Genomic DNA, 19,967 nt, shown 5'->3' with positions numbered 1-19,967 from the left:
GTCACACCCTGTAAGGATGTCCCAGAAATCCTAACTGAATACCACTCCAGGTGTCATTCTTCATACCATCTCTGTCATCATCTAACATACTGAAACACAATAGTTTCACATACAGGTAATGGAAACTGGGACACTTCATCTCCTACCATCCAGCACATTTTTCACTAAACACTCTCGCTGCTTTGGGAATCATCCATTCCTCTAAATAGGCCTATTTTCCACAAGACTTCCACCTTCATACTTCTAAAGCTGCACCTAGGTATTCCAGCAAGAGTGAAGTTGACTTAGGGGAGCCCAAACTAATTAAGCCAGAGACAGTTCTTATTCAGGAGACATTTAAAATACATTTATAGAAGATAAATTTAGTTTCATTTACCCTTCATTATAATGTTCTCCACAAAATGATTCTTTAGTGACATTTCGGGTTTTATGGCATTAAAAGAGTGTTAAAAGAAATACATCAGATATGCTACCACTAGGGCAAATTAAATCAACACAGCATTAAGTGCAAAACTCTTCAGATCTCTTGGTTAGACAAATGCTCAGTATGTAAACCTATAACCATTCATATGCAGTCCCTGAGAAAGGAGAGATACTTTCCACTGTGGTGAAACTTTGAGCAGCAAAAGGTAAAAATACCACAGAACAAGAGTAATTTACATAGGAAAGGATGTTCAGAGGTCATTTACTCTAACCCCCTGCTCAAAGCAAGCCTCATTAGATCAGACTGCTAAAGGCCCATCCAGCTGAGTCTTCAACACCTCCAGGGACACAAATTCCACAACCTCTCTGCACAGCTTGTTCCAGCATTTAACCATCCTCTGTGCAAAGAAGATTCTCCTAATATCTCATCAGAGCCTCTCAAGTTCTAAACATATTGCTGCAGTATATCCCAAAAGATGCAACAATACAGGACTACCAGACCCAATAAAAACAATTAACATACCAGAGGGGGCAGACATTCATCCCCATGGGGATCTCTACAAGTACTGTAAACAGAGGAAATTAAAAAAAAAAAAAAAAAAAAAATCACAAAAACCACACTATAATGTATTCTCAATTATACACCTACATGCAGCCAGCTTGGCAATATCCCAAACTCCACATGTGGTGCTGACGCACAGGTCCAGGAGGACTTGCTGGCACAATAGAGAATTAATGCAACACTACCTGAAGCAACTTCGCACCCAGGCACATCTCAGCATTTCAGAGTTAACTCATGAACATTGATTCCTAAGCTGGCAGGCCTGACGAGGTAAGTGCTGGTACACATCCATAGCTACACAGGTCACCATGAGGCCATCAAGAGTTTGTTAGCTTTGGCTCAGCACAGGCCTGCCAGATCCCACCTGGCTCCCCAAGGAAATACTCAAGTCTCTGGCCTCCAGAAGGGTCTCTTCACTCAGGTGCTCCCTCTCACTGCCCCTTGTAATGCACAGCTGGTTGTGTGCAGCAGGAGCACACCTACGGTGATGTCACTAGGATCACACCTTTCCCTCAAAGCCATCCTGTACACAGAGGCATGGAGGGGGGCTGGGATGGGGTGAAATGGCCCAATTTTCTCCCTTACTGGGCTTCTACTGCTCAGGAGTGGCCTCTGCATTTAAAAGGGATATGTCCCAAGAAAGAGAACTGGTTTCAGATATAAACAGATAAACAGTACGTGCTTTTTGGCCTATTTTAGACATGTTATCAGAACATGGTTGCATACAATCACCTCAAGACACACTTTTCTCCTTGCCTCCCATAGAAGCCCTGATGTTAAACATGCTGCTTTGTTGGTTGGGGGTTTATGGCTGGATGTTTTGGGGTTTGGTTGGTTTGTTTTTCTTAGATAGCTAAAGGCATATTTGAGGAGTCTACAACTTTTAATGTTTCATTGTGCATCCGCACAGCTTTACCTTGCGGACATAATGGTGATTTTTCACAAAAGCCATTACAAAAATAAACTGTCTACATGAAAATGAGCTTTTCAAAGCTAACTGAACCCACTCTTGTAACAGGCCAAAAGGCCAACTAAAAGCAACAAGACAGAAGAAATGGACTCAATAATTACCACCCAACAGTAAGTCATATGTACAAAATTCGTATTGCCAGAGAGCAAACCCCCTTCTCCATTGCTGAGGGAAGACAATTACACAAACTGCAGTGAGGAAACTTAACCCATAAAACAAGACCTGATAGACCCCATTAGTCCAAGTCATTATTTAAGAATTCATTTACTAGTTTCATTATTTGAAACTGCCCACCCAAGCTAAATCCTGAAATATCACCAATAGCTGTGCATCCTGTTCTATGCTCCCCGATCTCCTTTTCAACGGCTCTCTGTAAATATACAGACTTTCACGCAGCAAACAGCCTACACTAAAAGAATCAAGCGTGAAAAGATACACGGGAGCCCCTACACCGCTCAGCCAGCACACCTGCTTTACCCTGCTGCTCTAACCTCAAATCTGCTAATCAACAGCTATTGTCCATCGCCCAAAACACAGAGTGGGGCAAGAAAAGCAAAGATTTCTGATAGATATTTGTGCTGATCAACTGTATACTGCCATCTGACTAGGATCATTCCTTACTGGGTCAGGAAAATCTACCCTTCAAGGGACTTAATAGAAAAGAAGTTTCATTGTATCTGGCTGTAACTTTCAATGACAAAAATGACAAATAAAATACATCCAAGATCTTAAATCTCAGGAGGAGCCTTGTTTATACAAACAGTTGACTGTGTCCTTGGATGTGGCCAGTTAAGTATATTGGCATAGTGCTGTGTTTCCAGCCTAGGTATTTAAAACAGACCAGTTAACAATTATGTATGTAAAGTGCAGGAAGTAGATCACTTATTAAAAGAGAACAGTAGTTGAAATTCACTCCACAAAAACATGTATCTTTTTCTGTGTATTACAGAAAATAATGTTTTGCTGTCAGCTACTGCTGGCAGAAAGGCACACAGTTAATCCTGGATCATTACCACTCTAATTTCAGTGGCATGCACAGATCCCACATGACATACAAAAATAATAGACACCACTGTCTTTATATTTGGTTCCCAAAATACCTCTAACATGCTTTCAGGTGCGAAGTATTATTTTAAGTGACAGCTATGATACTGTTATTTTACCTAGACACTGAATGAAAAGCAACAGCAAAAGTGGGTTTCACAGCAGATACATCCTAACTTGAGTATCCTGACAGTCACACCATGATTTTGACATAAATTGTGACCAGAAGTGAATCACCCGTGACAGCTAGTGTAAATTTATACAGTCAAATGATGCTGCTACTAACAAACCTGACAACTATGCAAAGCTCATTCCAGCCCAAAGATATGACCAGGCTGTACAATAATATTTCATGCCACAATGGCATTGAAGACTGCCTGAGGCTCTTTCCAAGGAAAAAGTCCTTTCAACCTGCACTGCCAAAGTTACTTGGCTCAGCCTCACCATCAACAGCTTTACCAAAACCCCTACTAGTTATGCTAGCAGATCCTACAATAGTGTTTTGAAAGAAGACAACTCACTTTAAATCGATTCCCCCATGCCTACTCATACAGTCCCCTGATGCTGCTGAGCTTTTGCAGTTGCAATTTCTCCCTTCCCCAGCCCCCAAACAAATCCTTCAAGGTTTTTCAGCCTCTCTTCTGCACTCTCTCCCTCTCCAATCTGGCTAAATAACCATAATCTCTTCAAAAGGGAAGAGTCTACAAACAAACCCACAAACGGTCTCTCAGCAAACTATTTGCTGTATTGTAGCAGTAAACATACTTTAGCTGGAAAACCATTTTAGGTTTACTAATCATAGCTGCAAGATCATTACTGCTGAAAGATTAAATAAAACCTTACTTTGATGCATGTTTCATGCACAACAATTCTTTGCTGATAATTAAGCTTTTTTTTTTTCAACTGCAGAAAGATGACAGAAACAGTGCGAAAAGGAAATGGAGGCAGGGGAACTTAAAACGGAAAACATCCTTTCCAAAAAGTAGATGTCACACCAACATATTTATATAGCAGGGTTCTTTTTAAAAAAAGGTGACGGTCAGCTGATGGAATGGTGCAACAGCAAGCTCCTTCAACAGAAGGTGAGGCAAAAACTTTGGCTGGATTCATTCAATCTGATATCCTGACTGAATAAAAAGAACCAGGCACATGAATGTTCCTTGCAGACCCAGACAAAAAAAAACAAACAACCACTTACATGATCAAATAAATACTCCTGAAATAATGCTAAAGAACTGGCATCCCAACCCTAACACCTAGACAGACATTTGCTAGATGCATTCCATCCCTGTGATCCTCCTGCAAAACAAGTTGCAACTTAATACACATGCCCAACACAAGTTCCAGGTTTACAATGCAATGTCTTCTCTGCTGAGATGAGCAGTACACTGGTAAGAGAGGGTTTCTGGTGCTTTAAGGAAGGCAGCCAGGTAACAGTTTTGGGGCCCTTTTCAACAAACACTCTGGAGGTGGTGAAATTTCAGGAAGTTCTAGCAGATGGCCATGAACTGACATACCAGAAGGTCCTAGTCCCTCGTCTCACATGAATGCAGCAGAGTAGGTGGATGATACAGCTTAATCACAGTGCAAACAGGAGCAGGGCAAAGTGGGATGAAATGACAGCCCTAACTACTGAATTTTTACATTTTAGTTTCTCAATAGCACTTTATAGCATCAGATAGCTAAAGTATGATTCATCCAGAGGACTCTCATCCTTTATTAGCATGCTATCTTGACAGAGCCTGCAAGCTAGTTAACTAAGTTCTCTTCATTTTTCAGTTGGAAACTGATTAGAGAAATCCTAAATATGAAGAAAGATAAAAACGTTCAGATATAGAGAGGCAATGAAAGAAGAAAAGGCATGCAAGAGTTTAAGCAGAAGAATATTAAGACAGACCAATATTTTTATTTATACAGCCTGGTAACATACTGCCTGGTATACAAAGGACATACAAAGAATTCACTTATGGGGAGGGGAAAAATCTTGAAACATTAGAGGAGAAAAAAAAGAAGAGAAACCCGAAGAGGAAATTCCTAAAAATACAATCCTCTAAGTAAACATATGCCTCATTGGCAGTATCAATTAGATGAACCTGACCATGGTCTTATTTTAAGGAATATAAACTCCTGCTCCAACTTCTTCACAATGATAAATTTTAAGTAAATAGTGTCACAAAACCTCAGACTTCTTTTGCCTCTGCAATTTCCTAATAACAGTTAAACTATTTTGGTTCCACATCCCCCAGAAGTGGCTAAATATATCATTTCTCTCCATGATAATTATAGGTATAAAACCTTTGTTTTCCATACAAAACACTACTTCAGTGTGAACTTCCATAAGTTGCAATTTCTTACAACTTTACAACAAGAACAAGTTACAAGGTTTCTCATGCAAGGAAGAATGGGAGAAGGGGAGCTAAGAAGAATAAATACATCAGTTTGACAGATGAGCTTTAGAAAACCTTGCCATGGCAGTTGAGGACATAATCAGCTAGCTTGCTCTCTCTCAACCCCCACCGCCAAGCCCATAGAAAGTAAGAGGTGCCCAGCTCTGTCTTTCCATCAGAGTCCAGCTGGCTACCTAACACCCCCGGCTAAAATGGGTTTGAGTTGAGAATGCTATTTGACATTAGAGCTAATCAGATCTAGTGGTCAGCTGCTATGCAGAGGCTGGTCACCCCTCTCAGACACATACTCACTGCTGCCTCCCCAGCATAAGCCCGGCCACTCCAGTCCTCACAGAAAGCGGTTCAGGAACAAACTGTTCCCGCTTGCAAGAATGGTTATCTGCTAATTTGATTTCTTAAACTGGCTCAGCAAGGGGTCAGACTAGAAGCATTGCCAAGGAGGGAGTGGGAACATACACGCATACTTCTGATGCCTAGCAGCAACCAGCTAGTAACTAGGCTTACCCCTACTGCCAAATCACACATTAAGGCAGATTCTAAACTGGAGTGAGATAGGCATAAATCTCTGCTGGCTTTGCTGCAGAGAGCAAAATCTGTTCAACACAGCATTCTGCTAGCTAAATAAGTAGCAAAATCCTCAGACTGACACAATATCTAATAATGGACTCACTTTCCTGATCTCCATTCTACAAAGTATGCAAAACAAACTCAAATCTGTAACACACTTCACAATTTTTATACAAGACAGCACTTCGCTGTAGTTATTTAATGTCAGGCTAACGATGAAATACCTACCCTTGTCAGGAAAGAAAGAAGTTTGCCTTTATTGCATCACTCACAGAAGCAAGACCAGGCATTCAGTCCAATTGTTGATGGCACTCCTGTGAGCTTTCTGCTTCCAGACAGAGCATTTGCATAAAACAGAACTTCAAAATACAAACTGCAGATGTTTCTTATTTCACATTTGGCACACAGACTACATATATTACCTCATGCCTGCTATGCTGGCTTGCCTGTTTGTCTTTGGAGTCAATGTACTATTCACCCCACAGAAACACAAAAATATATTCTTAGTTTCCATTCACTTCCATAGAGTAACTGCAGAGAAGAAGGCTACCTTTTAAACTTGGAAAGTTTATCACTTACAATATGAGGAGGGGAACCTCTAGGAAAATAAATATATTAAGTTATGCTTAAAGATAATATAAACTTCAAACAGCAGGCCCTGAGGACATGCAGTCAGTTCCTAGTCTGTTAAAAAGCTGTGTACTTGTAGGTGACCGGCTGAATCCTCCTACCAAAAAAAAAAAGCTAATATTCACAGATTACCATCTAGGTTTATAGCCCTTCTTGCAGTTATGTTTTACTGGTATTCAAAAACTGGTAAGCTGTGGTTTTTTTTCCCTCCAAACTCTGTCATTCCAACATTTTTTCTTAAACAATTACCTCTGTCCTCCCTCTTTCTTTTTAAAGAGTTAATACAAGCTCCCCTAAGCATGGGGGAAAATGAAGTAATCATAGCTGCTAGAATGCGTCAAAAAATTGTACATTGTTTAAGCAGTTCCCACATGTACCAAAGTGGATCAAATAAAGGAGTCTAGCAGTCTTTTTTATTTCAAAGTACATGATTTCTCCCCTCCTTGTAATCAGGTATCAGATCTGAAGACATCCTTGATGCTAAAATAAATGAAGACAAACATCACACACACACAAAAAAAATTATCACCGAAATATTTCGCTCATGTATAACAATGATAGAATTTTTTCCACCATTTTTCAGAGGTCTAATGTGCATTATTACACACAACAGGACCTACTTTAATACAGATGCACCAGAGACTGAGCACCCAGACTATAGTTTGAGTACATGCTAACAAACAGAAGTATGCACATCATGTAAGGGAGTTCCCATATTGTTACGTTTGGGTTAAGTGGCTTCACTTAAGTCATATGGGGATTTTTCTTACAGTCTTCCAGTGCACATGTCACAGGACAACTTCTCCCTAACCTCAGCTTCAGCTCACGCATAATCAATATAAGGAAAGACAGTACTCTGGAATTTAAAAAGAGAGAGCAATAGCTTAAAGAAAGAAGAAAAAAAAAAATCCCTCACACTGTACACCACCAACCCTACCTAGGATACTCCCAGTTCAAACCAGTACTTCTTGTGTTTCCATCAGCACACCTACATCAGTTTTAAACCAAAACTTGGCATTACAATAATTCCACTGACCACACAAAGCCCTTGTTGCATCAGTTTGGTATTTCAGATGATTAAGTGAACAGAAAGATGTTGAGATTGCAAATGTTGGCTTTGTTTTCTGTGAAATCTCTTTTGCTAGAGTGATAAAGGTTTAACTAATAGTATTTTCAATGCCTTTTAGTGCCTCTAGCTGGGTCACTATACTCCCACTTTGTTTTCTTACTACCCACAGAACCATGGGGCTTTTGCTCTGTGCTGGTCACTAAACTTTGATACAAAGCATTAATTTTCAATTATAAGAACATCTCCAAAGAATTGCCAAAACTTATAAATAGCTTTGCTGTACAGCAGGCATTCAGGAGAGAAAATACCATCTTTTAAAGAAATACCGAAAAAAAAAAATGCCTAAAAAAAAGCCTTATTTATTCAGAAACATTTGAAAAAGTTGCCACTTTTCACACCATCTGGAAACTATGCTACAAAAGGAGTAAAGCAGACATTAAAAACATAAGTATACCTTATAAGGAATCTCAGATGTGACTCCAGGATGATTCAAGACGTTTCTTGTCCAAGTACTACACCAAAGGTCTCTTAACATATTAAGAAGTCATCATTTGCTTTTCTACTCACGTTTAGTAAGTCTACTTCAGGTACTTAAATGAATAAAGCATGACTTCTCCTTGACACTACTGGCACCGCTCTTCTTCAGCAAGACTGAGATAGTCTCCTCCTACCTCTCCAGTCATTACCCATTACTCTGGACCTGTTTAAACCTGTACGCAAGGCCACTAATTGGTGGAAGCTACACTGTCCAATGGAATTAATGTCACTTTTTCCTGATCCTCTCTCAATCTTCCTTGGCCTTCACAGTACGTCTGTGGATTAGCTATATACTTCCTGATGTCATCAGGAGTGGCAAAGCAAGATTCCGCCAGATTTTTCCACTATCCAGGAGATAACTGAAGAGTCAGCCCATTTGACTCCAGGTATTCCGCACCCACCCAACACTTTCCTGCAGCAGTGTCTCACATGATGTGTGGGTCAGGCACCTGTAAATCTCTTCTTCAGTATTTATTTAACATTAGTATTCTCCTGGACAAGCATCCTCAATTAGCTTGCCATAAGGCTGAGCAAGTGCTAGAGTGAGCCCATGGGAATTGATAAGGATACGTGAACAGGGGTACTCAGAAGGGTGGAAGTAACTATCCACTAGATAATCTTCACCACGAAACGAAATCATGCCCTGCAACCCACCCACATAAGTTCTTCCCTTCTGCCTGAAGGGAGAGTTTCTCTGTCACATCCTCCCACATTTTAGGGACTATCAATACCTTGAAAGAAAAAAGAAAAAAAAAAACAATAAAATCTCAGTACTTGCCTTTCTTTTACAGAGGGCCATTTGAGTCTCAAAAAAACAGAAAAGAACCCAAGGAAAACGAGAGAAAGATGCAGTGCCACTTACAGGATGCCTGGCTGCAGAGAAGAAGGTCACTTGAGCAAAGCTGTGCAATCAATAGGATGTTCAAGCACAGGCAACCAAGCCAGACGCTGCAGAGAACAGTGCCCAGGGAAAGCTCACATGTTCAGGGGTGATTCCACAGGGGTCAGCAGTTTCAGGGCACATGAGGGAGGATGCATCAGGACTAACACAAACCTAAGCACACTTGTGAGTATATTTACACAAGTTATTCTCAGCTGCATGTCCTCCTCCTGTTCCCCAGCTATCCACCTGAGCCTCTGAAGCTGATCTGCAGTGTCGCATGTATCACATTTAGAACCTCCAAGTTGCAGTAGTCAGCAAGAAAACTCTCATGTGGGAGCCCAAGACAGAAACCAGAACCTTATTACACTTCAGTACACTGAAACACTGCCTGGGAGCAATGATGGGGAGGACGTATGAGAAACAGGCCTGCAAGCCCAGATGTGAGAGCAGGAGAGGAGAAGGAGCTATGGGCACCTGAGCCAAGATTCCCTGTTAGCCCCTAGAGAGACAAGGCTGGAGCAGGGGAACAGCATAGAGGAAGGAGCGGAGAGGAGCTGCCATGGGCTGACCAGAGGATCAAGTCTGCTTTGCCCATGACAGTATCTGGTAAATCATCTCCCTTTCTTCATCTCTTTTCCACCTTATTTTCTCTACAGTCTTGCTGAGGGGCAACAAGTGGCTGGGTGGGCATTTGGTAGCCAGCCAAGGTTAACCCACTGCATCAGTCAGCTGGAAAAAGACCCTTTTTTGAATCACACAGCAAATACACTGAACATGTTTTAAAGCTAATCGCAATTGCAACGAGACTGTTTTATTGTCAGTGTACAATTTCAAGACACATTTGGGCATCTGAGAGACTACTAACAACTACAACCAAGTCAGCACTTTGTCAATTCCCATGCTGGCTGTTTTTTGGCTGTTAGTTTAACTCTTCAACTCTTAAACCACAGGCAAGTTATATGACAAGAACAAGCGTCCAAAGAATACAAAAGGCAAAGTTTATACTGAACAAATGTAGTACCATCCCTCTTTTCCTTAACTAACCTGTCTATAACAAACAGGCTCCACTTCCAACAATGACAGATAATCACCTCCGGCTACAACTTCAAGTTATGCAAGATCTGTTTGATTTAGGAGGCTTTCAGTTATTCTTACCACCATGCATTATTGCTATGTTTGGCAACTTCTCCGTATTTTGAAACACAGGGGTTCTTAACAAGTATTAAATGTGTGGTTAAAATCTGAGCATAAATAATTTGCAACCTTAATAAGCAATATTTGGTGGACATAAATCCTAGGTGTTCTTTGGAGAAACTCCAGGTGCTCTTACCCTAACTAGCACATCTTTCACCACTATTCACTACTGCACACAATGGCTCAGACTGCTTTTTACTATGTACTTTTTCTGCACCCCCACTTAAAATCAAAGCATTGTTCTCAAAAATCATTAAACTTACTACTTCCTTTTAATTAAAAAGTTTTACAAGCACAAAATTACCGAAACCACATGTCTATACTCAGTCAGCAAATGTTTAACATACAAGAGATCAGAACAATTGATAACCTCTAAGACCAACAATTTAACACACTCTTACATCTACCACACTTTTCTTGATAAGCAATTAAGGCATTCATCTTTTATATGCATTAAAAAGAGTGGATATTATGCCCATAAAAGTGAGCTGCCTGGAGGGAAGGGGCGGGGGGAAAAAAAGGCATGGCTTTTGAAGAGAAGTAATTAACTCCTGCTCACTAGCACTAAAACACAGAATGTCATTCACATCACTGTGATCTGCGGAAGATAGCAAAGGACACTCCAGCAGCCAGTCTTGCAGATGTAAGATTTTTAGGCTCAGGCAATCAATCTTCATTGCGCACCATATACATAAGTGTGCATACATATACATATATATACACACACACACTTGTAACTGGCAAGCAATTTGAAGTCTACCCTTGGTAAGAGTAACTAACTCACCATTTTTTACCTTGCCTAGCCTGAAAATATAAACCTGCCTTCTCAAGATGTCCCAAGAGCTAGCACATTCCCCGCTGCAGACCAACAGCAGACCAATAAACCTTGTTACAGATAAAACCACTGGATTTCTGTCCTCCTCCACCCCAAAGGATGAAGAAGTGTGTCATCAGCCCCACCTCCCCACCTGTGCTGTGAAGCTGCGCATCCAGTCTATGGGTACTCAAAGGAGGCAGCATCCTGTGGGCCTTACAGTGTGTTGTGATCTTACTGTTGCTAGCGCTTTGACTGTGACACCATTACAGAACCCTTCAGATCCATATGTGCCATGTTCACTGCCAACAAGGGTTAAGTATGAGAACACAGGGGTCTTCTGGGATTTGCCAGAGGAACAAATCACATTGCAAGGGCTCTAGGAGCAGAGGGATACAGGCTATTTTTATGGAATGTCAATCACATCATTTTGAGCACCTTAATTCTAGTTTTCACCACTTCTGACTTTTGTCACCTAAACATCTATTACCAGCCAAATTTCAGTAGTAGCCAACTATTGCTAACACTGGATGGCGGAGAGAAGCTTGACTGAAGGTGGTACAGTTTACTGAAAGTAACATTTGTTATTCCATTTTAAAGCATGTTTGTTTCACTTTCCCCAGGCATTCATTTGACACATACAGCCTAAATGGATGACTGCATGCCCTAGAGGGACAACATATCTAGGTGAACACTTTCATAGTCTTAAAAAAGTCATTAGCCAACTGTGCATCTCAAATGATGGTCTAGGTGAATAAGCAAAGGGACTTACATGCTGTATGCCCTTCACTGCAGTTATTTAAATTCCTGTATCACAGTGAGCAGCTGTTGTCTTTACAGAGGTATAAACTATGCTGCAAGGTTTTTATAAACCATTTATGTACAAAATGACTGAAAGACTAAGTCAATCGTATACATTCCAAAACCAGCAATTTAGTTTTCTGGAACAGATACTTAGACTGTAAAAAGCTGAACTTACTAATAAAGTTTGCTGCCCCTGCAAAATAAGTCATTAAATCGCTGCAGGATTCAAACAAGACTTATTTTGGGGTTTAGTTTTGTTTTGGTCCCCCCCCCCGAGAAAGCACTCCTATTGAATAGAAAAGAACAAACAATTTGGAAATGTCAGGAAGGAATAAAACTGAAGGCCACAAATACTCCCTAAGAAGTGTTTCTGCTTATTACCTTTTAAGAAACTTTAAGAAAATCAGAATTAATCTGCATCTGTTACTGAAAATCTAGTAACTCTTCAGTAGACACCTAGGTTTGTAAGGGGATTGCAAGATTTTCAATAAAACATAGGACTTCTAGATACCCATATCCATAGACAACTAGAACACAACTAGCAAAACAGAATGCCTTTTGGTAATAAACACAGCTTAATAAGAATTAACAAGTCACTAACTGTTATGCTCCCATGCCAATATTTAAAAGACAATCAGAATCCATAGCAAGTAGTTGCCGTTAAAGAATGAACCTTATCTTGGCAAATTAAGACTTCCTTCATCTTGAAAAATAAATGCCTAAACTTCTGCTTTCTACTAAGAAGCTACCGTTCTGCAACAAAATACTTTTCCCATGGACAGCTTCCTCTTACAGAAGAAAAAAAAAGAAAACCACACCAAAAACCTAATCCAGCAATAATGTAACAGCCAAGATCTTAGTAGCCATCATCCCTTCATTAAAAAACCTGCATGGAGCTAATTAACTTCCTCTTCTTTAGAGGGATTATGGACCTCTTGAAACAGCTTCTTGACTCTTTCAAAGTAAGGCTGATGAAGGAAGGGACTGAAATATATGTTGGAAATTATAATGCACAGATCATATCTCAAGCCTAAACATTTATCTACTTGCTTTCTAATTAACCACCACCTTCTGTTACTCTGTTTTATCTCTGAGATATTTCTCCAAATTTTGCTACTTTACACTTCTACTGGTTACAGATAAAGTGTTGAACTTCATATTAACCCTGAGTATTTAAAAGAAAGATTATGGGGGAGGAAAGAAAAGCAATACCCAAAATTAATTCTCAAATCTTAAAGACAATTCTGACAAACAAACCCAAGCGAAACATCTATCCAATAACTGACCAGAATTGCTGACAAATTCAGCATGGTACTAACCCCCTTTATTTCATCCCAAGCAAAAGGGATGTGTCATGAATGCCACAATCCAAAGTTTTCTGAAACAAATGAAAAATGAACACCAACAATCTTTCCAATAGTTTGAAGCTAGTGCCAGTGCACACTTGTGATACAACACTTCTGATATTCCTGCCCCAGACACAAATAATCGAGAACTAGAGCACCCTGAATTGCTGCATCTTACACCAAATTAACTGAAATCTCTGCACCTAATGTTCAGAACACCCAGCATCTCTGCAAGCTGGTGCACAAAGATAATGTCACTCCATTCTTTTGTGGAAGCACTGAAAAAATAACAGAACAAAACAATAAAAAACCCCAACAAGAAACACTTCAACAAGGCAAACGTATTATACATAGGAATTCACAATAGTACAGACAAAAAGGAACAACGTCGTCTTTCACATTAAAGGGACGAAACATTAGACTACTTGTAGAGATTCAGGCAGCTGCTGAGAACGTCTTAGCAGCTCTTGTATTTGCAAGAAAAACCCTGTTAGTTGAAAGCAAAACAATCCTGCCATTTAAATAAGTGAACTGTACAAGCATAAAACAGCCTCTTTTGTAATCCCAAAATTAAAACATGAATCCAAATTTCTTAAGGAAAAAAAGGGTATTACTCCAACAGCACTACTTTGAACTTGTAACAACAAGCCAAACCACAGACCTTCACCGGTGATCGATTACCTTCAGTAAGTTAAAATACCACAAAGTATCTGCAGGAAAGAACTCTGCCAGAGTAAAAGCAGGTGATGCAGATAATAACATTTCCAAATCCTCAACAGGGCATCCCAGACAATTGGTACCCAGTCTTACCTTCCTAAAAGTAATGCTCATGCTGTTGTGCAATCAATCCACCAGTTCTCCTCTGGCAGTTCTGACAGAGCCTTTACGGCAGGGATCAACCCCTCGCTTACAGATCCATGTCTCCTCAGTAACAACCTAACTCCAAGCATAACATTTCAATGTCTTCCTGCAAACCTGCAGGAACTAGGCTCTAATTAACGCTAAGACAGAAAAGGGGGAGGGAATAAAAAAAAAAAAGGGCTTTATCTATTGCAGTTTAAAAACGAGAAGCATAAAGCAAAGCACGCTTCCATCCCCTGCCTAAAGCTACACTAACAAAACGGAGAGAGGAAAAATAGAACCCAAACAAGGAAACGGATTATAGAGGTTAAGCTCAGCTTTTACCCTCCGCTGCGAGGTCCAGCTAAGCAAACACCGAACCCTCGCACGGACGGACGGCCTGCTCCCGGCCGGCGGCGGCAGCAGTCCGGCCCCCGCGCCCTCTCCGGGAGGCCCCACCGCCACGTCCCCCTCATGGAGCCAGCGGGGGCCGTAACGCTTCCCGCCCGTGTGAGGAGGAAGCCGCTTCCTCACACGCTTCTGAGGGGAGCCGGGCTGCGGCTAGAGGAAACGGCGCGGCCCGCCCGCGCCACCGCCGTTGCCCCAGTGCGACGGGATCCTTGTACGTCCTCTCAGTCCCATCCCTTCCCGCCCCGCCGGGACGCAAGGGAGGCGGCGGGGCCGCGGGGCTACTTACCCGCCTTGTAGCCGCGCAAGCCGAGCTGGGGGTGCAACCCGCCCCACATGGTGCCGCGCCGGGCTGGGGTGGGGGGGAGGAGGGGGGGGGCGCAGTTCTTCGGCAGCGGCAGCAGCGGCGGTGCGGAGCTGCGCGCTCTCCCGCGGCCCCGGCGCAGATGGCCGGCGGAGGCGGCCGCTCCCGCTGCCGAGGAAGGTTAGCGGGGCACCGCCGGCGCGGTGGGGGCTGCTGCCTGCCCCAAAAACGCCGCAGCCATGGTCGGGCCGCGACGGCCGAGGGCCGTGAAACCCAGCGGCACCCTCGCAGGAGACAAAACTTGCTCTACTGCGCTGCCACCGCCTGCCTCTCGAGGGGGGCGGAGACAGGGGCGGGAGCCCCGCAAAATGCTGCTGCCGCTGCTAGGGGACAGGCCGCTTACATAACCCAGCCCACGAGGAGGGGGCCGGGGCGGGGGGCTAATCAGCCCAGCCCTGCCCAGCCTCCAGACCACGGCCCCACGGTGGGCGGTGGGGCGGTCACGGGCCCCCGCTCAGGCCCGGTGGGGCTGTAGGTGTGGTTTGTCCACTTACTCGTCCGCGCTCCCCCAGGGCTGTCCAGCGGGACCCCAGCCTCCAGCCCGCTGGATCGGGGAAGGGACCCGTTAGTAACGGCGTGTAACTGTCATCAGGGAAACGCCTAATGGAAGGCACTTCATTTGGTATAATTGGTAAGGAAAAGTGAGATGCCTTACTCCAGAATTATGGCATTTGAGGTTCACAAGGCAAGTAGGTTACAGACTTAACAGAGTTCATAAAGTAAGAATTTACCAGTACTTTCTTTTAGTAAGAAAATGAAGTGGAAAGAAAGAAGTATCATAGCATTAATTTCAGTGATCAGTTCCACCAAAATATCCTCAGTGCCATCAGGAGGCCTCCAGCCACAGGACTGGAAACAAAATGCTCCCGTCAGCGATAATTCAAACACAGTAAGAGGCTCCCCCCTCCCCTTACCACAAGCGGCTTTGAGTTTGGTCCAAGTACTTCAAGTGATACTCTGCAATAGCAGCCTTCATGTTACTGTTGTTTGCAATGCAGCCCCATGGTCCCCATTCTAAACTGACTTCTGAACAAGTGTACCCTGACTCAATCAGCAATCCACATTATCAGACAAAAACACGAAGAGGAGAAAATAACTTGGACAGCTTCCAGCTTCACTGTAACTATACAAAACTTACAGAAGCCATCACCACCAAGATACAAAAAGCAGTGCATTGCAGAGTGTGATGGACATGACAACTTAGGGAGGTGAGGTGAAACAGGAGCAGTTCTGTGTTCATGTGGAAATCTTCACAATCAATAAATTCGTATTCAAACGCTTCCTGCTGACCCAATGCATTTTTAATTGGTAGCTGATGATCACAGAATAGCTTTTATCTCCTTGGAAAGTTATATGTTGTGTTTCAGCACAGGTCATATTTTATTTATGCCTAGGTATTCAGAATGTACTCTGTAAAAGACAGGCCGCAGAAGTACTTGCATGAGCAAGTAGAAATGCTGTACATTGTTATGTTGTCCTCTCTTTTATCCATATAAAGCCCTTACATGCTCACTGAAGACCTGACACAATGTACATTCCTCACCAGCTTGTTTTAACTATGCAGCGTAGCTGTCACTAGGTGTTTTGGAGGTGAGTTGTAGAAATACAGGCTTTTAGAAGTTAGTAAATCCTGAATAAAAAACCAAATACTAAAACTCCTGGAGATCCCATCAAAACCTTCAGGCTGTTGCTAGAGGTCCTTTGAATGATAATAGTTTACATTTTACTGTTTTACAGTAAAAGACCAGGAATCTAGATTAGTGTTGATAACACCTCAATGAAGCTGTCCACCCTGAAGTCAGCTTCAATGTTGAACAATGATTGTGAGAGAGCATGGTAGGTAAACATCAATATAAGAACAGAAAGAGCTAAAGTACATTGCAAAACAGTCAAGACCAAGACATACGTAAACAGGCTAGTTCAAGACCTGTTTAAAGTAGCTGTGTGTAACATTTGTGGCATACTGTTTGTTGGATAAGCATATGCACTTTGCATATTTACACGGGGACACGGTGAGCTGTGAGGAAGCTGGATATCAAGAAGGTGAAGCTGTTTAGCAGCAGGTGAGGAGCTGCTGAGCTCTGGAGTTTGTGATGCTGCCCTGTAATGAAGCTGCAAGCATCTAAAGGCGTATCATGACCCCAGAAAGCGGCATGTCTGGAAAGAGTGTGATAGCAGCTCTTCCATCTCCTAGTAAATGTCACTGCAGTGTTTTTATGTACCTCAGTATTACATGTTCATGGAAGCTTTACAATTTCCTATGTAACTCCTCATGAATAATACCACAGAGGAAAAAAAAACAAAACACACAAATGGGTAAAAAAGCCAAGATGAGTGTGGCAGAGCATACGAAAGCTGTGTGGCTGAATCACCTCTGACAGCAACACCATGTCTCCTAAGGTGTCCCTGCTGGGGCATCTGTGCTTTGACAGTGCTGCTGCTCAGAGCAGAAAAAAACCCAAACAGATTTAAGTGGTCAGATGAGAGAACCAAAGATGCATTCATCCTCTTGTCCCACCTACAAGGCTCCACTGTTCAGGGGTGGTGGGTAGTAACTGGCTCCAGTCCATTCTCTGTCCATTTGTCCCGCTGCACCTAGTGCAGCCAAGCTACACTAAGAGAGTCACATTGGCTTATCACCTCTTACACAGAATCATAGAATCATAGAATAGTTAGGGTTGGAAAGGACCTTAAGATCATCTAATTCCAACCCCCCTGCCGTGGGCAGGGACACCTTACGCTAAATTAGGTTAAGAATCAGGAGTGTAGCAGTCTGTGTTCCAGAGTCTGGGACTGTTCCAGTCTGTGTGCTGCTCAAGAGGGGTGTAAAGGTCTTGATACTCCTAGAGAAGGGAAGAATGGTATGAGAGAAAAGTCCTGTAACTTTACACGTGAATCAATGTTAAGTGGAAACAGCCCACATCCCTTGGTAATTACTGGGAGCTGTGATGCTCCAGACAAGGAATGGACTCAAGTTCTTATTGTCTGAAAAGTTTTCTCCTCCCCTCTTTCTTCTGACACGTACTCCACCCTCTTAGCAGAATCAACGAAGAAAAATAACAATTGAAAGTAACAGTTTAAATAAGCACTGGCACTAGGCAGATGCTGTCTCATTAAGGTCAGTTGCAGCACATCTTACCCAAGGGCTTGTGGTCTATTTCCAGGTTCAGAAATCACATTTTTTTTTCCTCCCAAGTAAAAACATGATGCTCTAAATAGAATTAAGCGGAAGCATAACCTCTGAAAACCACATTTTTCTGTGAATAAAGCCAGAAATGTGTTCAATATTCATTCTATGCACTTGCTTTTTCGTTTAATAGAATTAAAAGATTAGTAAAAAAAACCCTCAAATGTTAAATAGCTAAACATTGTTCTAAGAGAATGCAGACTATTTCCCCTATCTAATTAAGAAATCAAGCATGTGTGCATTCTGTCAAAAAAGCAACAGTGGTATTTCTGTAAGCACATCTATATTGCAAATAACTTTGAAATTAAAATCACAAATTTTCAGTTCTTGAGTTGTTTCACTGAGTACAGAAATCCTTTTCCTCCACCCACAACTTTTCCAGTTGAACACTGTGTCCTAGCAAAGCCTTTGAGAAATTCCTCCTGTTTTGAAAAAAAAAAAAAAAGTAACTATGGATGTTACAACGCAAGATGTTAAACAGCATTGGGTGGCACTATAATTAAGAGCAGATTAGCTTCCCTAATAAACTGCATCCCTTCTGGTAGGGGCAGGTTGGCCTACAGAACACTGAAATGTTCCACTAAAAGTACATCGTGTGCATTGTGCACAGCATTAACAATAAACTGTGTCACCTAAGGGCTGCCAAGCAGGTACCATGAAATAACGCGGTGCATGCAGCATGGGTTTTTTTTGCCTACTCTACAAGGTAATGAAAGCTCACATCTTTCACAAAGGAACACAAATTGATACTGATTTGAATCGCTTTGTGCCATGTTTTCAGTAATAGCTTATACCATGGGACTAAATCAAACCAAGCAGCTTGTTGTTACCATAGCTATGGTTTATTACCAGTCCCTGAAATTTCAGGTTCTTCTTAATGTTCCAGATTTCAGAATTGGATTTTCATCTGAAAAATTATTGACATAATTGCTAGAAGACCTTTGGGAGTCAAAGGTTTCACACGGCTCCTTATAGGTGGGTAGATCAAACACTTTTTTGTGTGTCATATGATTTTAAAACAAGTCTAGGGGATTTAGATCAACTCTGTGTCAGCAACTCTGATACCACAGGAAGCAGAATATATGCAGAGGTGGGATCCAGTGACATCTAACCAGCAGCTTATGGAGAGAACCAGGAATTTCCCAGGTATGTTTTTCTCAAGGGGAAATTTTTGAGTACTGGTGTTCTACCTTCCCTTCTCTCAATACCCTTCTCTCCCAAAGGCAGTGGGAAAGAAGGGGAAATATATATACTTTGGAAGGAGATAGCGAGAATGTATTAAAACCCATGGGCTGGCAACACGCCTTTTCCTTCCAGGGTCAGCTCCTGAAAAGTTTATGTGCCTGTACCAGAGCAGCTAGCCTCTTCCTCTAACCCTGATGGGACTCACTAACATATCCAGCTTCCTTGCAAGACATTATGCTTCCACTAAAGAGTTCCACTAAAGTTTTTGAAAAATTGCTTCTCCTACTCACATTGTATGACTTTTTTACAGTCTTTCTGGTTCTCTTGTTCTTGATCCCACTTCAGTCACCTTTATGCTCTATGAACACACTATCTGATTTTAGGAGCACCCAGTATTATTATGCTTTTTTTCCCAGTAGGTTGAAGACAAAAAGTAATAGCAAGCTGTAAATTCTCTTAAGAGAGAGGACTGAGACCTCTTGGTGATGTTTTACATATATTATGATATTGAAACATCTGATGAAGGCCATGTCTGGGACCTGTTGCAGATTAGAAACTTCTTTGTAATATTTAATAAAAAATGATAATTTCGTGCTTGATAGCATTTGTTGGTGTTCTTCAGAGAAAACCCACCAAATGAAGAAAATGAAGGCACAAAATAACCGCTACCAGTCATCAGACCAGGCAGGCACAATTCAGTTTCAAAATGTCTATATCAAAACCCTTTCATTT

The 19,967-nt window shown here is 41.9% G+C and overlaps 1 protein-coding gene across 7 annotated transcripts in view; it reads right to left on the bottom strand.

Moving 5' to 3' along the window:
* Positions 1-19,967, bottom strand: part of CEP85L (centrosomal protein 85 like) — a 142,711-nt gene that overhangs the window by 96,457 nt on the left and 26,287 nt on the right. For 2 of the 7 annotated variants that reach the window (XM_062632430.1, XM_062632428.1), the window contains exon 1: positions 14,789-15,041. The exons of 1 other annotated variant lie outside the window; for it this stretch is intronic. In XM_062632430.1, the coding sequence (XP_062488414.1) occupies positions 14,789-14,837 (49 nt within the window). In that variant the 5' untranslated portion in view covers positions 14,838-15,041. Of the gene's footprint in view, positions 1-11,081; positions 11,234-14,061; positions 14,362-14,788; positions 15,042-19,967 lie in introns of those variants that run through there. 4 more of the 7 variants (XM_062632433.1, XM_062632431.1, XM_062632434.1 and 1 more) reach the window with 4 other exon arrangements.

This window comes from Pezoporus occidentalis, unplaced genomic scaffold (genome assembly GCF_034315485.1).
Source record: "Pezoporus occidentalis ecotype Australia unplaced genomic scaffold, CSIRO_AGI_Poc_V1 ctg39, whole genome shotgun sequence".
In the NCBI taxonomy this organism is placed as follows: Eukaryota; Metazoa; Chordata; class Aves; order Psittaciformes; family Psittacidae; genus Pezoporus; species Pezoporus occidentalis.
This window is presented reverse-complemented; position numbering and strand designations above follow the sequence as displayed.